Here is a 14,015-nt window from a genome sequence, read left to right on the forward strand (position 1 = left end):
CACTGAACTTAAATTCAAATCTCCTTCAATTCACAATGATTTCACAGGGCATAGGGCACCAAGCCTACTAGGGCACCAAGCCTACTAGGGCCACCAGGAGGTTTCGAAAAAATTAAAAGTAGAAATATTTTATCATTTACTTTTCATAATTTTTTTACGGGGTAATTTTAGTAAATGCGTCCACATTTTTCGATACCATGTAAAGCAATCATTTATTAACGTTACTAAAATATCCGCAAAGACTACAATGAAATTGTATTTTTCAGCAATTTGTCAATTATAAATTACGCGAGTGACTAGCTCGCCTCTGAAACGGGGCACCAAAAAAAGCTTGGGCCCAGGGACCCACAAGGTGCCAATACGGCTCCGGCTGTTCTCGCTGTAATCGGTGTACAGAATTTAAGGAAGTGGTTAGCCTCTGGCGAAAATATATTTTAAAAATCTTGAAATTAAATGGAGAAGTGTACTACGTTTTACTGTGAAATTAGTCCCGAAGTCATGGCTACAATTTCAAATCAACGTTGGTTCTCGTTTCTTTCGCTGGGAATTATGGAACTAAATTAAAAATTATTAAATCTGAAGTAAAATTAGTCTCAAAGTAGGGATACAAATTTTGAAATGAAATTAAAATTATTAAATTTGAAGTAAAATCAATCTCAAAGTAGGGATAAAAACCTTGAAATTAACTTAAAATTATGAAATCTAAATTAAATTAAGTCGCAAAGTAAGTAAAAAAACTTGAAATTAACTTAAGCCCCAATAAAGCTTAGTTTTCTCCCCCACTTCTTGGTCTCTTTACTTGTTCGCGTTTTTACTCCTCACTCTCTAGACCATTGGTGGTTCTCGTGTTTTTGCTTAAGACTCTGAAACCTAGTTTAAATAGATCTCAAAATCAAATCTAAAAATCTTGATATAAAGCATCAAAATCCATTTTTCAAATGTTCTCAGATTCTGGTATTTGGGGGGAAAATCTTGTACATAGAAACACCATACTAGAAAGTTTAAAGTAGCGTTAGCTGTTTCCATTGCTTAAAAAGATGTTTCTTATATACCATTAATTTTCAATTGAACACATTAAGTTCGATATGGATCTCAACTTTTTCCCTTTATTAGTTTTTGTTCGAAGTCGATTCTTCTTGTCGGCAAATGTTGTCCCTCGTTCATCGAATTTAATGAAACTTTTTCATCGTTTCAAGTCCCCCTTCGTTGCAAGTTTGAAACATCGCCTCGGGTTTCAAAAAACTTCCCTTTTCTCTTGTTTCAATATGTACCAGAATGTCGCGGTCCTTTTAAGTCCTTTTTTGTCATCCAAAATTTGAGATTTGTTTTAGCTGCCTCCAGGGCCTAATATCGGAGCTTTGACGGCAGGTCTCTAATCTCTGTATTAATTCCGTTTCCAAGCATTGTTTCAATACGCTTCCCAACCTTATAAGTTACGTCACTTCTTTTATAAGAGGTGGATGATTGATATATTACCAAAAGTATATAGATATATTATCAGAAGTAAATGAACCGAAGTTATCAGACTGCTATACTCACCATGTTGGAGGCGTTTTCCTTATGAAGTTACATTTTGACCTCGAATTAGAAATTTTTCGCGCTTCTAGGCCGAATATAAAACGTTATTGTTTTTATGAAACCATTTTATATGCATAGAAATAGCTATACCCACAATTCCCAAGTTCAATTTATCGCGTCAAAATACAGGGATGGAAATTAGCTTTTATTTGACACGATTTTCTCAGCATTTTCATCAGGAAAACGCCTTCCGATTCTTAGCGCTATTTCGATAACTTTAGTTCATTTACTTCTGATATTATGAGATAGGTATCCGTTTAAACCGTAAAATTGAAACCTAGAAAGCATACACAGCATCACGGCTGAACAGATGAATTAAAAATGTAAAAATTTTGTGCTGAGTTATTTTTAATGAAGTTCGCTGTTCAAGTACAATGGATATCTTTAACATTCTGGATCCATGGGAAATTGAATAGAAAACGTTTTAACACACGGATGTTAACGTACAAGTTGATTTAAACCTCTTGTCTTGGTCAAATGCTAACCCTATAAGCTAAACATTGATGATATTATGTTTCGTGTTGATAATCTATTGTATATATGTTTTAACTTCAATGGAGTATATAATGAAGTTTAATTAACATTATGAAGAATTATAATTTCTTATTAGGAAGTCATAATTTGATTCTACAATAAAATGTTGAAAATAACGATACAAATTGAAATTTTTAGGTTCATTTTGTGTTCTATATATACTCCCATCATAGCATAGTGTAGATAAATTACTTATTATGTATTAAAATTTGAGATTTTTTTTGTAAATTTTAGTTTTTGTTTTGGAATTTTGAGGTTCTTTGAAAGTTTTAGGTTCTTTGAAAATTTGAGGTTCTTTAAAAAAATTTAGTTTCTTTGAAAATTTGAGTTGTTTGGAAAATTTGAGTTTCTTTAAATTTTTAGTGAAAAATTTATGAAATGGAATGGGAAAGTAACGAAAGCTAAGTGAAAATAAATATATATACCAAGGTAATTGTTAAAACAAGAATGATTTTATTCCTCGCTTCGTCTCCTTGGCAGAAACTGATTTCGAGAGAGCAACTATGGTTGTAAAATGAATTATTAATATGTGGCCTGATTTCGTGTGATTATATGCGAAGTTCTGTGCAGCTGCTAATGCCACAGTTAACACCTAGTTTTGTGGGAGACTGGAAAATTGCAAAAATTCAGATATATTTATGTTCTTTTGTTAAACCTTTCGTGAATGTATTACCATTAAAATTATTTTCTTAACCTTTTCAAGTTGAAAAAAGAATATTTTTTTAATTTCCTTTTTTAATAATATTATAATTGTTTAATTTCAAAATATTATCACATTTATTGCAGCAAAGATATAATAAAATTATTAATATTATATTAAATATGATTTCATATTCTGATGAAAATGTTAGCATCACAGTAGTGTTTGATTGGAAACCCATATATATTGGTTACAGGTCATTCTTACATGGGACCGTTCTGATGGTTTCCATTAAATTGATATTTCCGATTTCAACTATTATGATACGTTCATGGCTTATTTAATGTTCTTATCGTTTATGTTCAAACACATACAATTGAAAATGTTTTAAAGCTAGGTATATGAACATGAACCAATTTATGTTTTAAAGCTAGACATATAAGCCAATGATCGTGTTTTAAAGCAAATGACGGCTCTAAAGAAAACCCCTTAAATGCTTTTCCGTATTACACCAAAAGAGCCCGTAAAGTATCGCCCTCTAGCGTAGCCACCGTGCGAAATATTTTATTTTGATCCGCCATAGAGTATTTCCGTCGAAGACAATTACTTTTGACTCTTTAAAAAAACTTAAATCTACACCAATCTCTGTTGATTCATATTTTCACTTATTTACGTTCAATCGAAAAAATGTTTAGTATAATTTACGATTTAATATTTGACGGTGAACGAGAGACTAGTACCCCGCGTGCTCCCCGTTGCAAATATATTTAACCATGGTCTAAAATTTAATCATTATAACATTAATAAATTAAAACTAAACATTTACGAACTGAAACTGAACAACTCTTTTACCTAAAATTATGTTGCGTTTAAGTGTTTAGGTAAACATTTAATACACTAACAAAAGAAGCCTATACTAAGAGAAGCCTCTAACTCACCCAAAATCGTGAAACGTCTGGTTTTCGAACAGAGGTATTCGGAGGGATACAGATTTGTTAAGGCGAAATGTGGCCAGAAAATATAGTCCTCTCGATGTATTCATACCGAGGGATTTCAGGTGTACAAATTGGAAGTGAAATCACTAGAAGTCACGTAAATTTAGTAGCTTTAATCAGTACCGTCTTAAGATTTTTTCGGGCCCTGGGCTAACGTTCACAGAGTCAAACTCTATCTAAGCTTTTAAATCAAACAGAGTTGCAATTGAGATTAATCTAATTTGTGAAGTGTCGTAGGGTACAAGACGAGATAAAAATAGTTTAGGCAAAACTAAGTGAAATAGTTTACAACTGCATGTATTTCCCTTCACAGTAGGCCAATATACCTAGTTTCCCCCGGGGCCCCTATCTGAACGGGGGCCCTGGGCTGAAGCCCAATTAGCCCATGCTTTAAGACGGCACTGGCTTTAATAACTTTAATCAATTAAATATTGAAATCACTTGAAATCGGAAATCAGATATACAAAATTTCTAACATTGGACTGATTGGATAGCCCCTCGATTCATACATGAGCAGTAGCGGAGAACACATTTGAAAAATGCAGACGATTCTTTATAATTTAGCTCGTAGAATTCCCATAAGATTTTTATGGGGATTTTCAATTTTGAGACTCGCCTCGTTTTGATTGAACTTGATAATTTCTACATTATAAAGGTAATAAATGTTAAAACTATTATTTCCTATCATAAATGTACATTCAAACGAACAATAATCGAGATTCTGAAGGCGATATCTCCGTATACTTTTCTCAATACGCTTTGAAAAACCTTAAGCCTTGCCCGCTCTTCGCGTTTAAAGTTTTAAACCAAGGATGACCTATACCTACGTTTCAGGTTTGCCAACCGACGTTTTGGAAAGGAAACTACTTTTTCGCTACAAAGACTAAATATAGCGCTCCCTAGATTCGCTAGTCCTAAGCCGCGTTAATTTATTCTTTGCTCCGTGTAGAAAACAAGACGTTTCAAAAGTTTTACGTTGGCGAGAGTACTTGCTCCACGCGAATAAGATTAGAAAAATAGGGAGCTTGATACTTTTCTCTACGAGTGATATTATACACTTGTGGTAGCGCTGACAAGCAGTAAAAGTTGTTTGATGTGAACGGACTAGACGGTTGACCTTATAGTGTGGCCTTTCGATTTTTGGGGTGGAAATAGCCCGTGCTGGCCCGTGCCTCTAAGTCGACGTTAATTTGGTAAATCCGAATCTGAGACGGACGGAACAAGGCTCATTAATTCAGTGGGCGGAGATTAGATCCGTGTACGACCGACAATCCCCTCTCTCTCTCTTTTCTGTCTTGACCACTACTGACCTCTTTCCGCGGTTAAACTATAACCCCAAGCTCGACTTCCAACTTTTCCCTGACAAACTCTATACTATACAAAAGTACCCAAGTCAATAGAACTACAGCTGAATTAACTGTCTGCTCTTTACGGGACATGATTTTCTCTTAACTTTGAAAAACATGGTTGGTCATATGGTTAATGCATATTGCCATGCTTCTATAGAAATATAATAGGAATTGTGTAGAAAAATATAATAGGAATTCTATAGAAAAATATAATTGGAATTATATAGAAAAATATAATAGGAATTCTATGGAAAAATATAATAGGAATTATATAGAAAAATATAATAGGAATTCTATGGAAAAATATAATAGTAATTCTATAGAAAAATATAATAGGAATTCTGTAGAAAAATATAATAGGAATTCTATAGAAAAATGACTGGCATTTATAGATATTTCGGTCATTTTTTATAGGCATTGAATATACCTAGAAATATGGAGGTATTTCCTACAATAAAAAAATATAAAGTACTCTATCGGATACAGTAAACCTTAGAATTCTACACTCTTAAAAATATTGGGTTGTTTTTGACCCAAATTGGGTTGTTTCTTTACCCATTGTTGGGTCAGTATTTAACCAAACAAAATATTGGGTTGTTTTAGTTTTCACCCAAAACGGGTTATTTTCATAACGATATTTTGGGTTAAATTTATAAGTTACCCAAATATGGGTTGAACATTAACCCAAAATATGGTTAATATATGACTAAATTTTGGGTTATAATTTAACAATTAATTGGGTTGTTTTTTTACCCATTGTTGGGTCAGTATTTAATCAATAAAAATATTGGGTGGTTTTCGTTTTCACCCAAAATGGGTTATTTTAATAATGATATTTTGGGTTACATTTATAAGTTACCCAAAATATGGTTAATATATGACTCAATTTTGGGTTATAAATTAACAATTAAATTGGTTTATAAATTTGATCACACTGGAAAGAATATAAAACAAGGGAGCTCATTACGTTCTTTTGCTGAAATATCAACACAACATAAAAAAATAAATTTAAAATATCGGAAAAATTTAAATTATAAATAGTAAATTAAATTAAAAATATTCTATACCTTTAGAATCAAAAATTAAGAATCCTTTCATGGAAACGATGCAAGAATGGCGCAAATTTTTTAATTTCCAGTCTTAAAAGTTCGATGGACACATTTCCGATGCTCATATCGTCTTTGGCGCGTGGGAACTTTAAATTTGATAGTATGACCCAATTTTGGGTTGCTATTATATTATCTTAAGAACAACCTAATTTTGTTTAACCCAAATTTTGCGTTTAAAGATTTTCAACTACATTTGGGTTATTTGCGACTCAAAAAGTAGTTAAAAATGAAATAACCAAAATCATTTAACCCAACGTTTTTAAGAGTGTATAAGTTTCTATAGAAAGTTTATAAAAACATTTTAAGGGAACTGTTATTTATTTATTAAAAAGTTTCAATTTTCCGTTAAAGAAGAGATCTATAGCTGGATTAACAGTTAATAATTTATGAAAAATAAGAAAATCGTTTTAAGAAGAATAGTTCAATATATATAGGAATAAAATGTGTTTTAGGTGTAAATATTAAATCAAGGTGGAATCGGATTTAATTTTGTTGGTATATCCGATGGGCAGTTAACTTTGATGATTAATTTTGCACACTTGATCGTTTAAATCCGATTTAATCATGATTAAGATGATTAAATGGATTAAATCATGATTTAATCGCGATTAATCCGATTAAGTCCCGATTAATATGATTAAATCACGACTAAGCCGATTAAGTCACGATTAATCTTATTAAATCACGTTTAAAAAATAAATATATTCCAAAATTTAGATCGTAACTTAGGTAAAACCCAAAGCACCACCTTAGGCGAAACTGTCATTATTATATATTATATTATTATTATCGGCTTAATCAGAATTAAGTCGATTAAATCGCGGTTAAAAGATTAGATCGTTATTAAACAGATAAACTTGTGATTAAATCAAGATAAACTAGTTTAAATGAAGACTAAAAAGAGTAGATCGTGATTAAACAGAAACTTGTAATTAAATCAAGATTAACAAGTTAAAATCAAGACTAAAAAGATTAGATCGTGATTAAACAGAAACTTGTAATTAAATTAAGATTAACAAGTTTAAATCAAGACTAAAAAGATTAGATCGTGATTAAACAGAAACTGGTGATTAAATCAAGAGTAACAAGTTTAAATCGAGACTAAAAAGATTAGATCGTGATTAAACAGATTAACTTGTGATTAAATCAAGATTAACAAAGTTTAAATCAAGACTAAAAATATTAATTCGTGATTAAAAGATTAAATTAACTTAAACATTTAACTGACTTATACGTTAAGTTCAGATAACTCAGAGAATCAGTTGGAAGAACTTTGAGACGTAAGGTTCGATCTAAAACGGTTTTACTAAATGCAATTAAATCATAATAATTTCCCTATAATGGGAATGGAACGAATACCTTCGAGGAAAATCGTCTCGCAAAGTGTGGCCTCAATTAACGTCCTCTTTACGTCTGCGGCATTGTGCGCGTCTTGAAAGGGCGCCGGCGGCCGTAATGCCGTAATCCGCTCTTACTAATCCTTGTCCAAACACGGTCCATCATCCCTCTCACCCTCCGATGGATTTTTAAAAGCGGCTTTTCCAAGAGCCACTTCTCTCGCGCTGAGCGATTCCGCCGACGCCTGCCGCTTCCGCGCGCGCCCCACTCCGCTACGCTGACGCCGGCATCGCCGTACCGACTGCCGCCGCTCTCGACTGTGTCAAACGCAAATAAGCCGGCTTCCCGACGAACAAATATTGAAACTAGGGTGTTTTTTCTTCATCATTTTGAGCCCGTCTGTATTATTTTTCTTCCGGATTTTGTGTTTCAGGAAATCCGTTAAGCTATAGGCCATCTTGGATTGACATTCGAACTTTATAGTTCGTTTAATAGCGCGTTTGCGGTCTTTGAGTATGAGTTCCCTTTAACGTGTATAATATTGGTTTTATTTTTGTACAATTTTTAAGCCTAACCAAAAGTATACTACTTTTCGACATGCTTTAGAAATGTATTATTTAAGAACAATATTTTGCAAATTAATTCTATACTGTTTTCGTGTTTCCGAATGTAAATTTATATCTTTCTAGAAGTAACCATCTTTGGTATAACATGTTTGATGCGGGTTGTCATGGGCACCAACTTCCCGTCAAAGCGCATCACGTTTGATATTTACCGCCTGTATTACTCCACATAAAAATGTAAACTGTACAAATTACACTACGTGGAAATTTTCACTTATTTATAAATCATATTTTCCAGATATAATAGTTTTAGAAAATCATTATTATATCCCCCACTATCTCTCTAAAATGTATTTTGTAAAAACAATGAGAGCCTGCCAAGGTACATGTTTTGTGCAAATAACAATATTAGTATAGGAATATCAGTAAAAATATTATTTACTTCCGGTTTTAAATAAATTACGTATTTTATAACGATATCAAAAATATCGTTTCGGTTTCGTCTATTTTTGGCCTATTTGCGCCTGTAGAAGTGTTCTAACAGCAGTACACCGGTGTTCAGGAAGAAGCTCTCTATTGATGTTTCCCCGTTATTTTTCCGTGTTTATTTTATTACATGAGATATTCATCCTGTCGAAGGGTAATTTCTCATTGGTTGTGACTTTAGTTATTTACCCGTAATTTCGTTTCCAAATTAATGAAAAAAGACGAAATTTTCTTAAAGGAAAAGTCCAGCTTCGGTAAAACTTGGGTCTATTTGAAAGATCATGTCTAAATATACTCAAAAATATCAGTCGTAAAATTGTATCTTTTTTTAATCTACTGAAATCTACTCGCCAAGCGAGCTGCCATTTTCTTTCGTCTTCCCTCAGACAGACCAGGGAACAGTGGGCTGTTATAGCGCGTGATTAAAGTCCTAAAACGTCACCGCGAAAGAAAATGGTAGATTGCTTGGCGGGTAAATTTCGCTCGTTTAAAAATTAATTTATCGTCATTAAATAAAGATACAATTTTACGACTGAGATTTTTGAGTATATTTAAACATGATCTTTCAAATAGATCCAAGTTTTACCCAACCTGGACTTTTCCTTTAAGCTATAAGAATTCAAATCCTTACCTGAAAACTGCTTTTCCCGCCGTTTTGGTTTAATTTAGAGACACCGTTTTAAAATATCAGTAATCCATAAAGTGAGGTTTAAAATATAATGGAGTCTAAGGATTACTTCGAATCGTTCTGGAACGTATCCTTCCAAATACTGCCCCGATCTTAATTCTTGTACGCTATACTTTGAAAGCAACGGATCCCAGACTGATGTATCCGCGCTCTCTCCGTGACTAAATGCCCGTCAATGATGACGCGAAGACAAACCAACGAACCGGGACAGTTGGAACGTGCCCCAGGTTCAGTTTGTCTAATAACGACCGTCATCTTTGCTATAGATACTCTTTTAACAAACTAACTATATATACCCAGGAATCCATAACTCTATACTTGGAACGACCATCTGTTCATACGCCCGTATGGTGCTTTGTCGCTGAAATGACGTAAGCCCGAGTAACGTCGAAGCTTTAACTTTTGATTGGTTGTTAAAAGATTACGTAAACAATGAATGACGTAGACAAACATAGCGGAAAATAGATTTACGATTTCTACTCAAAGTTTTTGGATAATTTAAAATGTTTCTAACGAATTCATTAATTCGCGTTTTCAAATGTTTTACCTAGAGGTCGGGGATGGTTAACTTTTATTCAATAGATAAAGCTCTCCAAATTATTCGTAAAATGTTTTGATCAAGTAATTTATATTTCTGTATTATCCGATTAATTTTTTGATAAATTTGTAAAATTAATCGGAAAAACGACGTTTTTTTTCGATAAAAAGCTCAAATTTTACGAATAATACATGTTTTTTAATCATTTTCCGAAATATTAACCGGTAAATTTCTTTGTTTACATTTTTTTTCCCGAAAAAAATCAATTTAAACATGGCTAATGATTAACCGTCCCCGACCTCTAGTTTTGCCAAAGGGTTAAAGCTATCGTCTTCAAATTAGACTCGAAAACGTTCCACCTCATCGTTATAGAAAGATGACCATTCTAAGTAACGTAATGGATTCCTGATATATCTGATACAACTGTTATGTTTTATTAGAGCTCGGGTAAACGGATAAATTAACCGCCAAAATTTCGATTAATCATGAATAATTATAATTTATTAGTTTTACTGATATCGGCAGATTTCCGAGGATAGCCAGAGTTCCTACACAGTACTGATGAGCTCCAAAAGGGCAAAACCGGTCGACTGTTGGAATCTCTGGCCTAATTTTGAATTTTGAAATGAATAATTCGGTTAACTGTTTATTTGTGGAAATTTTTCGCGGCTATTATACGATTTATTATGCAACAAATAAGTTTTGATTCGGATAATTTTCGGATATGGATATAAAAGAAATGAACGGAAAATTTCTTATCCGAATGCCGAGCCCTATGTTTTCTTCTGATAGCTATTATATACCGGGTTTTCGAACTAAGCTACAGAACGATATTTGAGCTGCATAGATCTACTTAAACGTTATATTGATTGTTACTGGAACGAGTTGGTCAACTCTCCCTTATTGGTACCACTACTATTGAAATTCTATAGAACCGTAATCGATAATCTATAACTTTCTATCGACATTTGGGTCATTTTTCTAAATCCATTGAAAAATATAGAAATTTTCTAGGTGTTTTCAATATAAATATTTATAGAATAAGATTTGATAGAAAGTCTATAGAGCATTTTGTAAGGGGACTCTTATGGTACCAAACCCTCTGTTGTCTTCTAAATGAAGAATTTTTCACCCTCTGTCGTAATCGAAATATCTAAAAGCGTGTGCCAAAGAAAGATTTTGACAACTGAGATATTTTTAATGTAAAAATAATGTTCTGGACCCTCCAAAAGGACCAAGCTTATTTTGGGTCAGCCGATATGTCTATGAAATTGAGCTGCGGATTTTACCAATTTTACAATCTAAATATGGGTTCTTTAAATCTTACCTGTATAATGCAGTGTGCCAATATCTTTGGTGTTGATTTTCTTGTCCATGTTGATGGTGGCGTTCCCGGGATGGGGCGCTAATCTGGCAGTCTCAGTGTCTCCCTCGAAGTCCGGCTAGGTCTTGTTCGGATTCCTCTGACGCCTCGGAACGGGTTGGCGACTGCTGCGACCTGGACTCTCGGTTCCCTTCCTCCAACAAGTCAGCGACGGGACAGAGCACTCGATCTGCGAAATGAGAGAGGGGGGTTGAAGTCAACCAAGATCCGGGAGGGGGCGATCCCCAGAGGGGGATTAACAATACCTCCTTTCCACCCCTATTCCCGTCCTACGCGGAAAATTCCTGGACTCTTTTATGGTTGAGCCAAGCCGGTGATGGCGGCCAGCAGCGAAGAGGCCCGTTTGCCCTATATTTCTCCGGGAGGTATTAGAAGCAGGCGCCCTCACATCAAAGGCTATAGTTAGAATGGAGGCGAGGGGAATGATCCACCTCTAATTTACCGGCTATTTCGACAACACGCTTTGGACTTCGCTCTTTCTTCGCGGGTTATTTTTGGACGTGAATCGTTAGCTCTATTATTTTCGTTTTTGACAGTGTATTAATTGATTTATTTTTGTACTAGAAGGAACGGCCTATATCGATCGAGGGGGAGAAAATGCGTCTCATATTTGTCGTGACACGAAAATAATACCTTAATTTATATTATTTTATAGCTAGTCTATTTCGTGTATATTCGAGGGGTTAGTCACTTACGTAATCTGGTGTACAAATAGTCGGTAATCACGGGAAATAGCTTCAGAAAAGCACTGGAAATTAAGATAAATTGTGAAAAATCAGTGGAAATCGAAACTAGTGTAAATTATCGAAAATCAGTAATCCGGTGTAAAAAGATTATACGAGTGACTACGCTATCGTGTATATTATACAGAATGAAGTTATCTTTAAACTAATACGTTTTTCTCTACAAGTGATTAGCGCGTTCTATGTGGCCTACAAAAAGGTTAACAACATTTAGACAGTGTACAAGAGGAAAAATCAAATTAATTTAATTACGCAAGTATGCGTTATCTTATTTGGTACCTGCTTTGTTTCGCTAATAAACCTATACAAAAACCGCAGGGAGAATGCGTGATCTAATATAAAGGTTTTTGTTCGCGATAAAAAGTTTCTAAAGGTGGCGCTACTGTCTCGTAAGGGATACAAAATGGCTGCTCCATTCAACAAAGTGTTAAATGTAATTAAATTTCAAAATGGAGATTCTATAAACTCTTATATTAATATACAGAAAGTCCTATATCATAAAGACAAATATTTCTGTAGAAAATACCTCGAAATGTCAAGTTTTTAAATGTCCATAGAGAAATTACCCAAACTCCTATAGATTCTATAGAAATTTTTGTCATTTTTGTATGAAATTCCAAATACATTTCTATGGACATTCTAGATTGTACAGAAATTAGATTTATTTTCTGTAAGATTTAAAATATATTTCGACAAACTTTTAGATTCTATAGTAATTTTTGTAATTTTTTCTATAAAATTTCTATAGAATTTTCATATAATAATTTTTTAAGGACTCCTAGTAGAAGAATTATTTAACTAGGCAGTTTTAGTTATCTAGCTCTCATCATGACTTAATTTATGTTAATTGTAATAAAATTAACATTAAACCATTTATTTCAATTTAGGCAGCGTCTACATTTATCTGTCTATTTTCTATGTAAATTAATAAAGTTTTTAATTTTGTCACCTACGTCTATCTGCCTATTTTCTATGTAAAATAATAAAGGTTTTGATTTTGTCACCTTCTACGTCTATCTGTCTATTTCCTATGTGTAAGAATAAAGGTTTTGATTTAGTCACCTTCTACGTCTATCTGTCTATTTTCTATGTGTAAGAATAAAGGTTTTGATTTAGTCACCTTCTACGTCTATCTGTCTATTTTCTATGTATAAGAATAAAGGTTTTGATTTAGTCACCTTCTACGTCTATCTGTCTATTTTCTATGTATAAGAATAAAGTTTTTAATTTTGTCACCTTCTACGTCTATCTGCCTATTTTCTATGTAAAATAATAAAGTTTTTGAATTAATCACCTTCTACGTCTCTATCAGTCTATTGTCTATGTATAAGAATAAAGGTTTAGATTGAGTCACCTTCTACGTCTATCTGTCTATTTTCTAGGTGTAAGAATAAAGGTTTTGATTTAGTCACCTTCTACGTCTATCTGTCTATTTTCTATGTGTAAGAATAAAGGTTTTGATTTAGTCACCTTCTACGTCTATCTGTCAATTTTCTATGTATAATAATAAATATTGTGAATTTGTCACCTTCTATGTCTATCTGTCTATTTTATATGTATAAGAATAAAGTTTTTGATTTTGTCACCTTCTACGTCTATCTGTCTATTTTCTATGTGTAAGAATAAAGGTTTTGATTTATTCACCATCTACGTCTATCAATCTATTTTCTATGTATAAGAATAAAGTTTTCGATTTAATCACCATCTACGTCTATCAATCTATTTTCTATGTATAAAAATAAAGGTTTTGATTTGGTCACCTTCTACGTCTATTTTCTATTTAAAATAATAAAGTTTTTGATTTAATCACCTTCTAAGTCTATCAGTATATTTTCTATGTATAAGAATATAATTTTTGATTTAATCACCTTCTACGGCTATCGGTCTATTTTCTATGTATAAGAATAAATGTTTTGATTTTGTCACCTTCTACGTCTATTTTCTATTTAAAATAATAGAGTTTTTGATTTAATCACCTTCTACGTCTATCGGTCTATTTTCTATGTAAAATAATGAAGGTTTTGATTTAGGCAGCACCTACGTCTACCTTCTATGTTATAAAGGTTTGAT

At 33.0% G+C, this 14,015-nt stretch overlaps 1 protein-coding gene across 1 annotated transcript in view; it reads right to left on the minus strand.

Moving 5' to 3' along the window:
• Gad1 (glutamate decarboxylase) overlaps nt 1-14,015 on the minus strand; it is a 153,320-nt gene that overhangs the window by 24,993 nt on the left and 114,312 nt on the right. The window contains exon 2 of the mRNA XM_090158186.1: nt 11,146-11,371. Coding sequence (XP_090014312.1) covers nt 11,146-11,194 — 49 coding nt within the window. The 5' untranslated portion in view covers nt 11,195-11,371. The remainder of the gene's footprint in view (nt 1-11,145; nt 11,372-14,015) is intronic.

The sequence above is a fragment of the Leiobunum rupestre genome, chromosome 9 (assembly GCF_980474605.1).
Source record: "Leiobunum rupestre chromosome 9, qqLeiRupe1.1.hap1, whole genome shotgun sequence".
NCBI classification, from domain to species: domain Eukaryota; kingdom Metazoa; phylum Arthropoda; class Arachnida; order Opiliones; family Sclerosomatidae; genus Leiobunum; species Leiobunum rupestre.